Raw genomic sequence first — 18,756 nt, 5'->3', positions numbered from 1 at the left:
GAAAACGAAAAAATTTCGATTGACAAATTAGTCGGTATTCTCGACACAGCAATTATAGGACTTGAACAGTGGAACTTTGCAACTGAACAAGAAATTATGTCTGTTTATAGAATTAAAGAGAAAGTATTATCACATAAAACGAAGCAACTTAAATAACTTACATTGAAAGAAATGTTGAATAAAGTAAACAAATAAATATTAAGCTTTTTTTTGGTAAATTTTGATACCCCTTAAATCATAATTGTTCTTTATTTCATAAATTATGGTTTCATATTTTAAATTTTATAATTTCTGCATGCCATCTTACCAGATTTAAACTGATGATCTATAATCCGGAAAAATCGATAATCCGGAATCCGAAGTCCCGACAAGTCCGGATTAACGACTTTTGACTGTAATTAGATAATTTTAGCTTAGCTTATACCATCCATTATACATTAAATGCACATGCGTAACAGAAAGTTTGTAGCTTTGAGGTCCGGATTATAGATCATTCTGGATTATGGACGTCCGGATTAACGACTTTTGAATGTAATTCCATTTCCATTAATTACTATTCCGGTTATGTTACTTTTTGAACATGTAATAGTCATCGGAATACAATAATACGAAGTTAATCTAAAACACAATGCTAATATTTTTATTTAATTAATTAGTATTCTCCCTAATATTTTTTCTCTCATGTTAATTTTACTTCGGGCAATATCTGCTTACACTCATGTGCAATCCTATTGTTCGCAACAGTTGTGATCCATCTGGAAGATTTGCTATTCGTTGTATGCTACTACTTTTATTCAGTTCTTGAATGGTGCGAGTAACTGCTGAAGAAACATGTTTTGCCTTTCAATCCATATAGAGCTCTTTTAATCTGTGGAAGAATTTTATGAGGATTTTATTTTGGGTGAAGTGAACCTTCAGCCTCTTACTTGGTTAGTAGACTTGTCTCAATTTTCTGCAGAACTCCTTCAAAATTAATTTCCTATTCCTAAGCAAGTCAGGCATTTTTATGCAATTGCTTCACAGATTTTGCAACCATTCACAATAATATTCTTAATGAATACCCACATGAAACTCTATCTTTTGTAATAATTCCTTAGTAATTCTAGGCAGAGATCATAATTTATTTCCCCAATGGCTGTGCATGCTGAAATATTTGGAGATGGGAAGAATATGAATATGTGAAATATGGGAAGAATCACTGGCTTGATTTAAATTTTAATCAAAATATTTAGTTCCCATTTTATCAAATATTGTTACTCCAGATACAGATCTTTCACCTTAATCATCAAATCTTCATATCAATAACATTGCATCATGCAATGAGGGATCAACAGAACACAAACAGCTCTCTTCAAACAAATGTCTCTCTTCTCCAAAGTTTCTGTCAAAATCGGCATATTAATATTGGTGAAATCTCTTCAGCTTGTGATATTTTCGATTTATTGTTTCATGACCTTCTTTCTTTCTACCTCGCACTAGGTTAGAGGCATTTTGCTGCATTCGGTTAGAGTTGCCGATAAATATCCACTAGGTTAGAGGCATTTCTGCCTGTCATATCTAAAATTTTTCAGCCTTAGTACTGCCGCTGTGCAGCTGCACCTTTTGCTTCAGCTCTGTCAGCATTACACTTCTTTTAATCTGTTGATATTTTTTGTCTTATTAATTTTCGATCATCATGTACATTTTACACCTCATTTGTAAAAGCTTAGTACCCAAATGAAAAGCTATACAATGGTCCACTGCTTGATCAATACAAATTTCAGGCAATAATGTAAAATTTTACTTCTGTAAAAGTTTAAAGCCTGATCTTTTATTTTCTAAAGTTCCTTTGCCTACAGACTTCATTTCAAACTCCATTTAAGATTTATTTTCTGTGCATAAGTTAGGTAACCCAATGGAAAGTTGTACTATGAAACTATTAGGCTGATAATTTATTTTAAACTTTCTTTTGCGTTATTTTACTTAGAAAATCAAGATGAGACAGTAAGTCATTTGACCTCCTTTATGGATCCAACAGTTAGAATATGGTGGATCCGTACACCTATTTGGCAAGAGCTTAAGAACTAAACTATTGTGCAGACGTCTGTCGTGTTACAAAAGGCTTCCACATCAAACATCTATGCATGTCCATAGAAATATAAGAGTTATGTGTTAAAATTGTATATCTACATTTGCGAAATAAATTCATTATAGTAGTGATAGGTATGCTATCTTTCCATAAAATTAGTTTTGATTTGCCACATCTTTGAAAAACGGCTCAAAATTAAACAGCTAGGCTGAAGACAGATGGAATATTTGGTTGACAAAGCTTTTATATTGATCAGCATGAATTGCTAGATTTAATAGCAATAGGTTATGGATGTACAGAATTATCATAATGATTCAAGAGGAGCTTTCGAGAATTTTCAATGATGCGCATGAACTTCGTTATTGTTGGCCAAAATTATCAAGACAATTCAGGCATAGTTTTGAGAATTTTCAATGATGCACGTTGTACTGACTACTAAAAAATTCTGGCAGATTCCACTGGATATAACGCTGAAATACTGTATCAGTCAGGGCCGTCATGAGAGATACTGATTATTCAAATACCACTGAAATTGCAATCATATTCTTTTTTCGGTGAATTCTTCTATACTGGACATCAATAAAAGTACTTATTCCAAAGTATGGAAAAAGCATTTAACAATTTCTTAAGTTAGGATTTAAAGATTTGAATAATCTCAGTATGTTGGTTCTTATGTCAACTGTGTGGAGAAACAAAATTATTTTTTAAGCAAAGCCTAAACAAGTTAATAGCTTATTTTTAAACAAATATTCTTTTTCAAATAACGGTTTTTCTGCAATGATTGTTGACGTGCATCATTTAATTTACCCTTTCTAAAAGATTACTCATAAAGTTTTTTTTTTTTTTTAATAATTCAATTTATTTTTAAATAATGATTTGTAATTTACTCAAAGTTACCCGGTACAAGAGTTACAAATTTTTAGCTTCTTAGGAATTAACATTTCTGAACACAAGGTTAGGTTAGATTACGTTATTTAATTACGGCAAAGCCTCGAGGGCTATCTGCCTAAGGGGAGGGATGCCTTCATAGAGGACTTTCTAAGGGAAACTGGCTCGAATACACATTACACATGGGGAAAACCACGAAAATACCCATGCAGCCAGCCCGTTCGCGGGATTCGAACCTCAGACCGAACTACCAGTGTTCAGCGACTTTATCGCTTGGGCGCTTGTAGGCCCTTTCTGAACACGAAACAGTATATATGTATTTATTCATATTTATATGTAAGTATGTTAATAACATATTCATTAATTTACTTTTAATGAATATGTGATGGAAATTTCTTTATATTGAAAACCTGTCTCATTATTTTTGAAATGATATAAATTTGGACTTGCGGCTCTCGAACGTTCATAAAATCTATCATGTAGCTCTCCTCATCTTGAATTTTGGCCATCCCTGATATATACATTCATATATATATATATATATATGTCATGGTCACTTTTAAGTACAAAGACTTGTATCTTGAAATGTGTCCAAACAATTAAGGTAACATATATATTGGAAGAAAAGCAATCAAGGTACAAAGCAGGAGGATGTTTTTGGAATTATAATCAAGAAAATTCCATTTACTCATTGTTAGTTTGGGAAATTTAGAGTTTTGGAGCCAAACTCTTATTTACTATGTTTAAATTCAAACTCTTATTTACTATGTTTAAATTCATAGATTTTTAAGTTTTGTTTTATTCTTATTTTATTTTTAGTAAGCTTACTTAGTTAAATAAAGTGCACGAAGATAATTATTTGGAATTTAGTAAAATTTCTCATGCTAGCCCACATAATGAAATCTGAAAAATACCATACCTGAGAATAAATTATAAGAGAAAGTGCACAATTCTCTTAAATTTCAACATACAAATTTACAGAATTTCAAAAATGTGAAGAAACATTGGAAAGTTAAGAAGGGATACATTATACAATCTGTTAAGGAACAATGAGAATCTGTAGAACAATTAGATGCTAAAAAAGTAGCTAATAAAAAGAACCGCAACTTATATTATTTATGGCAGAGGGCAAATTAAACATGAAAAATTTTTTAAAAAAAAACAGTTAGTTGAAAAAGATTTTTGAATAACCTTCACAAAATGCATTGCCAAAAGACCAACAATGATAAGACACAGAACATTAGTAAATTCCTTACTATTAAATTTATTGGTACTTTTCATTTCACCGGCACCAGCGATAAAGTTGCCAAAAATGGTACAACTAAAGACAAATGCAATATCCCTGCTGGTAACCTTTTATGACACATTTCAAAACAAAATGCACCCATTTTTTATCAGATTGATCGTTGATCAGTTCTTTCAATACCTTCAATACAATAACATAGAATTTTTAACAAATAACTCAATTTTATGCCCTAAGGCCATTCATGGTAATAAAGTCAATTAGGGTGCAATCACACCACTCACCCGAAGGTGAAAATATGGAAAAGGCAAAAGGTTAAATTCATTAATTCTAATGATAATGCACTAGTGAAGTAAAGCACTATGGTTTTACATAATTCTTGCATTTAAACTTATATTCCATATTAAGATTTAACTTAAAATTAATGTAGATAATTACTGAGAGAGTTAGATTTTTGTAGTGTAGTTTACGTGAGATGAGATAACTTGGGGTCATGTGATATGAACTGGGGAATCAGGATGTTGTACCATGAAAGCATAGTAAATTCTTAAATTAACGTCTCTTTCCTAATATGTCAAAATTGAATGAAAAACCAATGAAAATTTGGGATTTGCCCAGAACAGAGGAAGAAGCAGTCAGATTCTTTCAAGTGAAAGGCATTTTGACCAAAATTGCTATTTGTGATAATAACCATGAAATGAAAGTGTATTTCGGAGACGAAATTCAATGGCGCTGCAACCTTTCAACTTGTCGCATTAAAAGAAGTATACGGAAAGGCACATGATTCGAGTCATCGAAATTGAGTTTCTTGAAGTGTGTGAGGTTTATTTATGGTTGGAGTGAAGAATCAACTTCAGTTAAATAGTGTGAAAAGCAGTTGAAAATCAGTCTCAGAATTCTGGACTGGAATAACTACATCCACAAGGTTTGTGTGAATTCTTTGCTTAAACGTCAGCAGCCGAAAATAGGAGGAACCTGGTGTGATCGTAGAAGTGAATGAAAGTATGTTCACAAAGTGCAAAAATAATGTCGGACAGATTCTAACACAACAGTGGATTTTTGGAGTTAGCCGTAAACAAAGGAGCGCTTCCTTGTGAAGGTGCCAAACCGATCGTGAATATTATATTAAAAGCAAATAAGGAAAATACTGGAAAAGGAACTACAACATATTCTGATTCATGGAAATCATACTGCAGTGAAAAGCTGGAAGGGGAAAGTTTCGAACATTTCAAAGTGAACCATAAATACAATTTTATCGATCTGGAAACTGGAACACGCGCACAAAAAATAGAAAAGTGTGGGGTAGCACCACATGGCGAAATAAGAAACACAGAGGAACGCCATGCCATCATCTGGAAAGTTATCCTGCGGAATTTATGTAGAGAAGGGAAACAAAAGACCCATTTGAAAAAATTTTAAACGCTACTAAAATGTTTATGCCTCCAAAGTAAAATTTCTTAGAACTAACATTTGTTAAAATTTTTTATGTGCATACTGCGTGTTATCGCCAATAAAGTCTGTTTGGCGAGATTTGCGCTGGAGAAATGGAAAAGTACCAATTTATTTTAGATTCTGTGATATAAAATTTTAAGATCCTGCAAGCTATATTAGTTAATAATAAAAATTCATCTAACATATCATAATAAATTCCCAACTCAAATCTAAATTTCTTGAACATTAAAACAAATGATGTTAGTATGTTTTTTTTTTTTTTTTTTTTTTTGGTAATGAAGTACATGGAAAACAAATACTGATCATAAACTGATTAGATTCTAACTCACTTGTGACAACCCTTAATACTCTCTTCAGAATTTCTCATCAAGCATTTTTATTTATTCTATAAAAATCTTAGTTTCCCATATGTATTTCAGACTAACTTTGAAAATATCAGACTGGAACTTTTAATTTTTTACTCGCATATTCTTCTGGAGAATTCTACTTCCAATATTAAATAAAATCTTACTCATGAAAGAAAACTACTTCTTTGGAATTTCATTTACAAAAACTCAGTTTTAAATACAATCTACATTATGAAAACTGTATTGTCTAGTAAAGAAAATTTTTTAGCAAGGTGATGATGAAGTACCTAAAACATTTTCAATACAAAAATGTTTAGTCTGAGTTGATGATATTCCTGATAAACCATATATTAGCTTAATTTAAAGCTTGTACTTCTTCATATGCTTATGCATTATATTTCAATGAATAATTTATGAAAATTAAATTCAAATATGACATACAGGGTTAAAATTATAGTCAAATATTACAAATAAAGCTAAGATAAAGCTGCATGCAAAACAAATTTAAGGCAAATGTTTTGATATTTACTTAACCTAGCTAAATTAATTACTTAAATGATAAACTAAAAATAATTTTAAAATAATATTATAAAAACAAATCTCATATGACTAATAAAATCTTTCTAAAATAAATTTTAGGACTTGTATTCCTACAATAAGTTTTAGCTAAAATACTGTTAATTACTTCTGAACAGTTGCCACAGGAGGAGTATCTATTGACAAATCATTCATATCATCTACATCAGGTGCTGAAGATATTGAAAGATCAGTCAAATCAGAACCAAATCCATCAGTCCAACCACTTTCTAAAAGTATACAAACAATGCATTATATATTTGCTTTAAATCTATGCTTAACTATATTAATTTTACTTGCAAAATACATTAATGACATAGTTCAATATTTATGTTTGAAGACAAATATCGAAGAAAAACCAGCTTCATAAGAAAGTTACTCACGGTAAATAATAATTTAAAGCACAAAACGAAACAATTTGATTACTGCCTTATAAATTGCTTCTTTATTTTTCTAAGCTACTGCTTTCTAATAAAAAAAAAGGGGGAGACAAAGGAAACAGAAAGCAAAAAAAAATTAATAATTATCATTTTAATTAAGAAAAATCCCTTGAAGTCAAAATCATAACTCAAATTTCAGAGTTCAATATTTTGTAAAATATTAATAATAGCAAGAATAAAAAAATTCATAAAATATCTTTCTTGCTACTAAAAAAATATGATGCTTACACCACATGACTTCCTTGTACGGAAAATTAAATTATACGCATTTTTTCTTGCATTTCATTTAAACTTATTGGATTGAATTAAATCTACTTTGCCGATAGCGCATAAACCACAATAGAAAAAATGCATTCTTTCAAATTCACTCTAGTATTTGTTTACCATAGCGACACTCTGGCGCTATATTCACTTAAACAGTATTATATTTCGTTCATATTATAACTCATAATGCACAAAGTAGCACATTTAAATAATAGAATTATCTAATCATTGCCACATATTCTATTCAAATACTATAATAAAGCTAGAATGATGTATAAAAGAAATTAAGCAAACAAAACAAAAAAAGAAACAGTTTTCACAGACGATTGAGTATTTCTCATTCAATTAATTCAGTTCTCACTTCGCAACAAGGCAAAAATACACAAAAACTCAAAATATCTATATTAAAAATTACGAAGTAAATCTTAAACACTTATTTCCTTGAAAAAATTCCAGGATAAAGCATGATTTAACTGGTAATAATAAATGAAGGCGTTACCTTTGTTGTTGCGAAGCTAAGTTTCTCTATATTGGCAACAAATCCACTAGTCTGTTGTTTCAAATGTAAACAATCAATGGCCGCCATCAAAAAAAGGTTTAGCGGCACTTAAACAATTTAAAATTGTTGATAATTCTAAAAATATTGCATACACATTTTCTTTCATACACATTTTCTAAAAACACATTTTCTTTCATACAGATATACTAAAGGTATAAAAACCTTAACCGGAAGGTAAAAACAACATAATTCAATCATTTTTAAAGCAAAAAATGTACAATTTACAAACATATAAGAGTAAAGAAACTGAGATCACTGAGCCGGGTAACAGAGTGGATATATATATAAATATATTTATATTCGTTTGGTGCGGTCGATTGCAACCAAAATACGAGGTGCACATCTACATGTTATAGCAGTCCTATATACAAAATTTCAATGTTCTGAGGCTACTCGTTTTTGAGTTATGCGAGATACGTACGTACGTACATAGGTTCGTACAGACGCCAAGAAAAATTCTCTTCAGAATTAATTTTAAAGCAGTTTTATAATTTTTTTTGAGGAAACGAGTCTTTTATTCTGTCCTTACGTACAGATATCACGCAAAAACATCATTAAATTGTATTCGATAGCGGTCAAAATGGATATTTTCTTTGAAATATGCTGCCTGAAACTTTTCGCGATTACAATACTTCCTTTTTACTTCGTACAAGGAAGTAAAAAAGGGCTAAAAGAATATTCAATAAGCAGAATTATTATTCAAAATCTTTTAAGTTTCATTTCTAATTAATGTTTTGATTCTCAAATTATTTTACAAAAAAAAAAAAAAAAAAAAAAAAAAAAACAAAACAATAAGCAAATTTAAAAAATACTGAATCTTTTGCGGCAAAATTTATAAAATGGATCAAATAATCATACTTTTATAGGTTTAAAAATCAATAATTATAATAAGAAAAAATTATAAGAAACAAAATATCAACATAAAACAAGATAAAAAGAAAGAGTTTCAATTCAATAATAAAAGTACAAAAGACATCAATTGGTTATAATCAAATCTTCCTTTTTACTTCCTTATATGAAGTAAAGGAAATATTGTAATTGTGAAAATTTTTTATATCATATTTCAACGAAAATATCCATTTTGACTGCTAATGAATACAATTTAGCTATTGAATACAATTTAAGGATGTTTTTGTGCGACATCTGTACATAAGAACAGAATAAAGGATTCTTTTTTACCTAAACAGGTTGCAAAAAGGGTTTCAAATGGATTCAGAAGAGATTTTTTTAGTGGCGTTTTTATGTATCTACATATCTTGCACAATTAAAAAATGAGTAGAATCAGAACATTGAAATTTTGTATATAGGACTGCTATAATATGTAATTGGGCAATTTGGGCAATTCCCTTTTTGGTTGCAATCACCCACACAAAAAGTATATAACTATATATATATATATATACCCACTCTGTTACTCTGCTCCGTGAGCTCAGTTTTTTTTTATTCTTATATGTTGGTAAATTTTTTTGCTTTAAAAATGATTTAATTATGTTGTCCTTAATTAAAGTTTTTATGCCTTTAGTTAATCTGCATGCAATAGTTGTAGAATTATCAACAATTTTATAGTTGTCTAATTTTTTTTACCATAGATGCCACATTTGTTTATATTTGAAACTTAGCAGAATAATGAATTAAGTCAGCTTCTACACCTTCAGTGTCTTTTCGCCTACTGGGGCCAAAAGTAAACTTTCAGTTTTGCGCACTGAAAAATCTGCCCTCTTGCTCACTGGCCAAATTGCTTGTTTTTGCATAGACATTCTAATTTTAGTTGTAAAAAGTGTTTTTTTTTTAAATTGTTTTAACTGTATTTAGTGTTTCATATTTTTCAATTTTTGATAAAGATATTTTGAGGTTTTATGTATTTTTTGCCTTGCCGCAATTTAGAACCGAATTAATTGAATGAGAACTATATCTCTAATGAAATTCGAGGAAATGTATAAATGAAATGCAGCAAAAAAAAATGTATAATTTAATATTCCGTACAAAGAAGTCGTGGTGTACATATCAGATATTTTTGGGGGGGGGGATAATGCAAAGCAATTAAATAATGCTATCACTGAAACAAGGAGGGGGGTGGAATAAACACCATTGTAAGTTTGTTTGTTTTTTTTTTTCTTTTCATGTTCACAGTAAACATGTAAGATATGAAACCATTAAATTGAATTAGAAAAGCATTAACATTTATATTAGTCACCTCAGTTTTATTCAAGTACATTTTAGTTCATATCAGTTAGCAGTAATAATACTACATTACTGGATTCAGATTTCATAATACTGAATTTCTCAGTTCATATACTATTAAAGAAATATTTTAGATATTCTGATGTATAATGTAAAATACACATATTTAAATTACACAGTACATAAATTTTATGCATACCTTATAATTAAAAACAGAATAGTGAAACAGAATCTCCAGATTTTATCCTCAATTTGCACTGGTGAAAACATGATAATTACAGTCAAAAAACGTTAATCCGGACCTCAAAGCTACAAACTTTCTGCGCATGAGTCAATGCATAACGTGTCACGCACGCGCATAATACGTTTACGCATGCACGTTTAATGTATAACAGATGGTATAAGCTAAGTTAAAATAGGAATTTGATTTAAATCATATCAAAGACGGAGTACGTTGAGATGAAATACTACATTTAGTAAGGAATTATAAGCCAAATATAATAAAAGCATTTGCCCTGAAGATAAGGTGCTGACACATCAACTTCCAATTCATTGCGCGCCGTGGCGTCCCCCCCCCCCCCCGCAGAGCAGCGTGAAATTGATAAACAGATTTCGGAATGGTTAGAGAAACAAGGGATATGCCTTTATCCATTTTTTTGCAGCAATTCCACTTTTTGTTTGATGGACATCGAAACATACTTTCGCTTTGTAGATCCTTTGGGAGCTCCAGCATCGGAAATTCTATTTGACATAATCGAAAGTTCAAGTTTACTTTTATAAAATTGCTCTAACAGTCTGCAAAAAATAATAAGCAGGATCCAATTCGAAGATTAAGGAACAACGTAATCTGCAACACTAACTGAAATAGATAATTTTAGCTTATAACGTCCGTTATACATTAAAACCGCATGCGTAAACGTATTATGCGCATGCGCACACGCATATGCGCAGCCGTAAAGGTCTTACGCGCATGCATAAATGCCTATGCATGCACAGAAAGTTTGTAGCTTTGAGGTCCGGATTATGGGTGTCCGAATTAACGACTTTTGACTGTATTTCATTATTAATAAGATCAGGAAACATTTCATATATTTTTTAAATTTTGGGGAAAAAATTAATGAAAAAAATTTCATAATGAGAAAATGGTTGTAAACATACTCTGAGATGGTTTAATATCTTGGCAGGAATTAGGTGATGTTAGAGGTGAATGTGAATGAGCATCCTAAAAGATAAAAAAGTTTATAATTAGTATCACATTATTGATAAACATGCTAAGTAAAGCTACAAAAGTCGAATACTACAATAAAAAATGTATTAGGTTCAATGCTCCATCAATAACGTAAAGATTTACTCTAAAATACTATCAGGTAGAAATAATATACTGAAACAAAAATTTCTATTTGGAATAAAATTGACTAATAATAAAAAATTACATTTTACTCTACTGGCCATGAAACTTGCCATCTAGTGCAGTTGTACCACTTTTTTCTTATATTTAAAAAAGAAGGAAAAAAATCATTAAAATTTGAGACTGCCTTCTACAGAACTGCAAGCAGTGGATTATTTTCAATTATGGGATCCTACCATAAAAAAAAGTGAGTATCAATGGACACAATATGGTATTTATTTCAAAAAGTATAAACAATGGCAATGTAACATTTGTAATTGCACTAAGGTTCATTTACTGCAAGTCACAATAATTAGCATCTCTTACATGGAGAAAAAAAACAGCTGGATACTGCAAACAAAACAGTAACTGATGGAAACAATTACCTGCAGGAAGTTTGTACTCATAGTGTTCTAAAGAGTACTTCCAATAAAATTGGTGTGCCTATCAAAATGATAGAAACTGATGAAACCCTTTTTATGAAGGGCAAAAGTGAAATACGTTGAATACTAATTATTTGTTAAATAAAGAGGCATAATTTATTTCAGAATTCGGCAGGAATAATTGGCTGAACTTTGGTGAAATTTCCACCAACTTTTGTGGTCAATAGCATAATGCATAAGTACCAAAATAAATATTAAAATCCTTTGAAATGCAAAATCTTACAATAATACTGAATACAGACTTAAGTTAAATATTTTGCTTCAGTTCAGAATAATATATTAACACTATATTTCATATCTTTTTAGAAAACATATCTTACATGAAGTTCACTTCGCAAGCACTTCATTGAATCAGTTATATGATTAGGAGGAGTTAAGCCACTGAAGTCTGGTGGACTGGTGAGGGATTTTATTGAAGATTCTTCAGAACTCATACTGTACAGAGATCCGGACTTTAAATGAGGAATGCTGTGCCTACAAAATATTAAGATGATCCATTAATGTAAATAAATGAAAAATTACAAACTACTAATATAGTTTCAACTATTACTATCAGATAGATACAAAATTCAATATTTGGGAAAGAAATTAACAAAATACAAATTTTTTTAAAGCAAAACGTTTTGAAATGGATAAAATAGGTACCCAATTGATTTCATGCTTTTCACTGATAGCTCAATTACTAATTAAATTATTGATTAGCAATACCTTGTTAAAGTGGTCATAGCACTTAGACTGCCAATTTGTAATATGCAAATTTCAAATGTCATCAAAGGCTTAAACAGTGGCTGCTTTAACAAAGAAGTACCATTTATCTAATTTAAAAAATCAGAACTTGCGTATTATTCTGGCGACCATAAAACTGTCACCCATCAGCACGATTTAATATCAGTAGTGGATAAGCATGACATAATAGCATACTCATTAATCTGAGCTTACGCTTGATGTAACCCCAGTTGATTGTTGATACGCCACATTTTGTTTTCATAGACAGAGATATCAATTAACTGTTACTGCTCTGTTTTTCTTGGATTTTGGGGAAAAAAATATTCAAATTTGGGACCTGCTTTCTACAGAACAGCAAACAATGAGCTCTTTTCAAAATTATGGGATCCTTCTGCCAAAAAATGTATATTTATGGACATGATGTGGTCAGCTGAATATGGCCAATAAAACAATGAACCACCTGCTGAAAGTATGTACTCACAGTATTCTAAATGAAATTTCCAGCGAAATCAGAAGGCTTAGAAAAATCGTACAAATCAACAAAAGCCTTTTTAAAAAATGCCAAAATGAAATGGGTCAAATATTGATTGTTTATTAAATAAAGAGGCTTCAGAAATGACTCATTGTTTCAGAAAATGTTTCACAGACATGAATGGCATAACTTTGGCAAGCTGTTAGCAAACTTTCATGATCAACTGGATAACATAAAAGTACCAAAAAATCTAGTTAGGTTACAAAATCTTTCATTATATTTTGAAACAAACTTAGATGAGAAAATTTCAGGGAAATTATATTAATTTATGGATTAATACATCATACTTTTAAAGCCTCAGATGATAAGATTCTGGCAGCATAATTTGAAGGCTTGCGTCTTTCTTTCCTCAGTGCCATTCCTTTTATCTATCTGTGGTGTCAAGAATTGATGTCAATTGAATTTTGCCAACTTCAGTTAGAAATCAGCTATTATATGACTGTACATTGGAATAACTACTTGAGGAATGTGCAAATAGTTTGATGTCTCGTAAAAGAAATAAAATCGGTGGAGCCAACAAAATCATAATAACAGATGAAAGTCTTTTCACATAAAGAAAAAACAACATTGGATATGTTCTTCCAGAACAATGAGTAATTGGAGGTTTATGACAGGAAAGCAAAGAATGTTTTCTGGTCGTCATTCCCAATCGTTATGCTACAACATTGATGACTGCCATCCAGGAACACATCGCGGATGGAAGCATAATATTTGCAGACTGCTAGAAAGGATATAAGAAAGAGGAAATATTAAATGTTGAACTTTTCACTGTGAATCACAGTTCTAATTTTGTAGACCCTGAAACCAGATGCCGTACTCAAACTATGGAGCAATTGTGGGGCAGTGCTAAATGGAGAAATAAATTTCAGCGGAGCACTGCTTGCCACCATTTAGACTCATATTTGATAGAATTTATATGGTATGGGTTATATTCAAAAACTGGAATTTTTTTTATAATATTGAATCATATTTGTAATTTTATGCCACCTGTTTAAATTAATTTTTTTTGTTTTGTTATTTTATATTTATATGTAGAATACGCTTAAAAATTAAAAAGAATTTTAAAATTAAAAAGAAAAATTTACGTTCTTTAGGAATTATGAAATTTAAAAAAGTCCTTTTTAGTCTTTGAACTATATTATTATTTCATAATTTTATACTTGGCAACAATTGCAGGCAAAAAAAAAAAAAAAAAAAAGTCATTTTTAACTGACATCGCTCTAATAGTATAGTACCAAAAAAAATAACTTAGACCAAGTAAGATTACTTTTTGCGTTTAAAAAAAAGGACTTCTTCAAGCAGTAAAAATTCATTTGGCGACACAAACGATCATCTATTGAATCACAATAAAAATGACATAGATATTTTAATATCCCTGGTAGCACAGACCATGATATGTGAATGTTTAAATACAAAAAAAAAAAAAAAAAAAAAAAAAAAAAAATTCTCTTTCATGTAAAATAAGTCAACAAAGTACCAAAAATAAATTACAAACAACATATCACTATTTTTTACAATGTGTACAAATAAATATCAACTCAGTTTTGCAAGAAGTATTATTAAATCACACCAATTTGAACAACATTGAAATAAATGACAATTTCTTTTAAAAAAAAAATTTTAAAAAAAAAGGAAAAGAAAAAGAAAAGAGAGAAGAACAAAGTTACAATATGTTTTTTACAACAATGAAAATAATAAAACTAGATAAAAAGCACAAAGGGAAAAAAACTGCACACGTATTTAAACAAATAAAAATATAGAACTATGTTTAAATGCGCATTCTAAATTTTAAATTTATTGCAGATTAAAAAGTTTGATTTCCACTTAAGCTCTCTATTCTATATAAATAAATATTATTCAGTTCATTACAACACCATTTAAATAATGCTAAGGAGGAAAAAAAAACCATAAAGCAAAGATATGAATAATTCAAACTCTTTGAATGCTCCAGACAATAAAGTTTCATTAATTTTTTTTTAAACTTTTGCAGTGTATTTGGAGGTTTACACAGTTCTTGACAAAGCTCCTAAACAATCCCCACATGATGTGAAATACAGAGTTCCTGAACATCCTTATCTCTACGGTCTTATTTAATCAATTCCTTAACCAAAACTCAAATATCACTCAAAAATCACTCAAATATATCGACAAATTTATTATAAACTATGAAAAGCCTTCCTTTGCATATAGAGAACATTTCGGCATAATGTTGAGAAGTGTTATTAAATTTACATTATCACCAACTAACCATAAACTAATTTTTTTAGAATGCATTGCTATTGATTTATGTTGCAGTATAGACGGCTTGGAAAAATATTAGCAACAAAATACTCTACTTAATTAACGGAAGCACACTATATCATGTAATATAAAAAAAAAGACCTTGGTTTACATAAAAACTGGCGCATATTTTCATAATATAGGGAATAAATTCTATAATGAGGAAACCTGTTCTTACCTGGCTTTAGAAGAAATCATTTCAGCCTTTTCATTGCCAAAGAGTATTTTTGTTCTTTCAACATAGTCAACATGAGTTCGAAAGACCTTAATATACGATGAAAATTTAATTTTTGATGAATATTAACAAATACTTACATGTAAATTTTAAAAGGGACTCAATATATGGAAAAGAAACATCTATTCCCGTCTTTTTCAAAATAGTTTTCAATAAAAACACATATTTCAAAAAACCATATAAAAATATAATGAAGGAAAAAATTAGCATAAATTAAAAAATAAAAATAATGTTAATTATTTAAATAAAGTTCTGAAAAAATATTCACTTTTTAATGAATATGCCAAAAAATGCCAAGAAATAGGATATTTATTACTTCAAAAAACTTTAAAAGATGTCATATATATAGATAGATATAGCATAACAGTAAAATTTAAATGCACCATTTTATCTTCACACTATTCTTTAGTAACATAAAGTAACTAAAAATAAATAATAACATACAGGCAATTATTCACATATAAAGATTTTTAATAAAATGGTGTATTTTATATGTAAATCCCCCACTGCATTTGCAGACTCACTTTAATATTTACAAGCAGGATAGTTTTTAAGAATAAGTACTTACATTATCCAGGTTATTTTAGTGCTTTCTAAGCAGGTATGCCTCTCATAACACTGAACAAGAATAATACAAATTAAAAAGGTATGTGTAAAAAAACTTGGATGTGAAACTAAAGCAACCTAAAGTAAAACCTAATTACAAACTAAAGTAAAACCAAACCAAAACTTAAAGTAAAAATAACCTGGAAGTTGGGGGAAAATAATCAATGATGTCATTATACTAAATTTTTCATATGTCTGTAATCAACAAAATTGCACAAGATAAAAACAAATTTAATTTTGAAACTGAATTCCAAATATTTAGCCACAGTTTGCAATTATCACATATCTGCTCAGTGTCACTAACGTTCTTATATAGAAAAATAACTATCAACAATTGAATTAGTTCTGTTTCCGCAAATCCTCTTTCCGTGTTTTTCAAATTTCTTCCCATTCCCGCAAAATTGGAGAGTACACTCCCCTCTACCACAGCTCCTCAGATGTCATGATAAGTAATCCTTTGTGAATAAGTTAGTCTTCATCTTGACATTGTGGTTTAGTTTAGGCTCCTCTTGACATCTTTAGTTTCATTCTGTTTGTAATTCTATTACAATATTAGGTGTTATTTTCGCATCTTACCTTAATCAATATCTTAATCAATTTTTTAAAATATCCACCCTCACAATATACCAAAGTCACTTGATAGTTGCCTTAAAGAAGTTGACTCTAATTGAATTCAATTACAATTATTAAAACAGTGTTTTTAGAAGTTGACTCTAATTGAATTCAGTTACAATTCTTGAACCAGTGTTTTTAGAAGTTGACTCTAATTGAATTCAGTTACAATTGTTGAACCAGTGTTTTTAATATTGCGACCATACGAATAAATTTAATTTAACTGCGAGCCGAGTTTAGAGTTGGAATTACAAATGAGTCACAAAGTAGAGTTTCTCTTAAAAAAGAAACTAGATGAATAGGGGACTTAAAAAAAGAGCATTGTAAAATGAAATAATATTAAATAAGTTAATGATAATTAGCAATTTCATTATATACATGTATACATATATACATATATACATGTATATATAATATTGAATTATTTAAAATATACTCTATAACTGCTTATATTTACTGTCAATAATTACTTACAAGTATATGTACATAAATAATTATTTTAAATTATTATGATATATATACAATCACTGCTTTATTGTGTGCAATATTTCTGGAACTTTTGAATTAAATCTTTGAAACTAACAAATTTATCTTTGACAATTGATAAATTTATCAATGATTTCTATTAATGTATTTGGATATTCCGATGAATGCAAGAAAAGCAACTCCATTCAATCGAGGTTCAGATGTTATCAAGGTTTGTCACAAGCTGCGACATTAATCAAGGTGCATTTTCTTTTAATCCACCTTTCTTTTCATAACGATATTTATTCTGAAAGATTTTATTATAACTCAGCTTTATGTAGAATTTTGGAAGACTATTATTTTTACTTTAAGAAATTTAATTTATAGTTCATTTACAAAATCATCGCAGAGTTTGAATATCTCTCTTTCCCCTTTTAACTACAATATTAGCTTAATTCATGCAAAGATCTGAGAACGTAAATATTTTTTATTATTTCTTTTAAAGATTCTTTTTTTAAATCTAAAAATTTTTTGCTTTCCTACATTTCAAAAGAAGATGAAGCCCAGTCGGCCCCCACTATGTAACCCCTTTAGGAAAGGGGATAATGAAGATTAGTGATTTCGCGGAAACAGGAAAGTTTTTGACAACTGCAGAAACAGGAAGACACCCAACAATCTTAATCTGTAAAAGGGGGGCCAAAAAATTCCCCAGCATTTATTTTTAATTTGGTACATTTTTTAATACAATAATTTAATATAACTTAAAAAATAATATAAAAAAACATGATTTCAGATTTAAAAAACTTAATTGGAAAATGAAACAAATCATTAATTCCTTATCAGTTTCAACTTGTATAAATTATTATATTCTATTCCATTTAAAGCCACACATATAAATATAAAAAAATTCATACTTACTTCAGTGTAACGCTCATGAAGTTTGGCATATTCTTTTTTCATTTCAGCTTCTTTTTCTTCTAACCTTGATGCTTTAAAAACATAAATAAATTTTTACTAATACCAAATAAAAATTATTTAAAATTAATAAAATATAAATAAAATCAGACATTTGTACACAAAAATTTTTACTACCAAACCTTGTCAAAATTCACTAAAAACTTTAATTTTCCTAAATTATGTTTCTTTACAATAAAAAAAATACCTTGTCTTGGATTAATAATTAAATAATCTTCTACTGCATTAGCCTCACTTGATTAAATCTTAAGATTCAAAGCATGATAAAACTATTTTATATGGAAAAGCATTTGACGTCTTTCTGGCTAGATCTCTTTGTGCAGGATTTTCTAAAGGAAACTGGAACATTTTTATATTACATATAGAAAGAATATCTGAAAGCCAAGGCAGTGCATAAAATCAACTGCCAAGAAATGAACCTTGATAAACTGATCTACAGGTTTATTCACTTCATCAATTTTAGGTATAAAAGTTTTA

At 29.4% G+C, this 18,756-nt stretch overlaps 1 protein-coding gene across 5 annotated transcripts in view; it reads right to left on the bottom strand.

Moving 5' to 3' along the window:
* LOC118200252 (C-Jun-amino-terminal kinase-interacting protein 4-like) overlaps positions 1 to 18,756 on the bottom strand; it is a 104,215-nt gene that overhangs the window by 78,111 nt on the left and 7,348 nt on the right. For 4 of the 5 annotated variants that reach the window (XM_085824204.1, XM_085824206.1, XM_085824207.1 and 1 more), the window contains exons 3-7: positions 18,223 to 18,293; positions 15,565 to 15,650; positions 12,169 to 12,322; positions 11,177 to 11,240; positions 6,684 to 6,804 (exon numbers count right to left, since the gene is read on the bottom strand). In XM_085824204.1, the coding sequence (XP_085680330.1) occupies positions 6,684 to 6,804; positions 11,177 to 11,240; positions 12,169 to 12,322; positions 15,565 to 15,650; positions 18,223 to 18,293 (496 nt within the window). Of the gene's footprint in view, positions 1 to 6,683; positions 6,805 to 11,176; positions 11,241 to 12,168; positions 12,323 to 15,564; positions 15,651 to 16,189; positions 16,240 to 18,222; positions 18,294 to 18,756 lie in introns of those variants that run through there. The other variant, XM_085824208.1, reaches the window with a different exon arrangement.

The sequence above is a fragment of the Stegodyphus dumicola genome, chromosome 9, assembly GCF_044657685.1.
Source record: "Stegodyphus dumicola isolate Sdum_Otavi_A_Nest chromosome 9, ASM4465768v1".
Taxonomy (NCBI): Eukaryota; Metazoa; Arthropoda; class Arachnida; order Araneae; family Eresidae; genus Stegodyphus; species Stegodyphus dumicola.
This window is presented reverse-complemented; position numbering and strand designations above follow the sequence as displayed.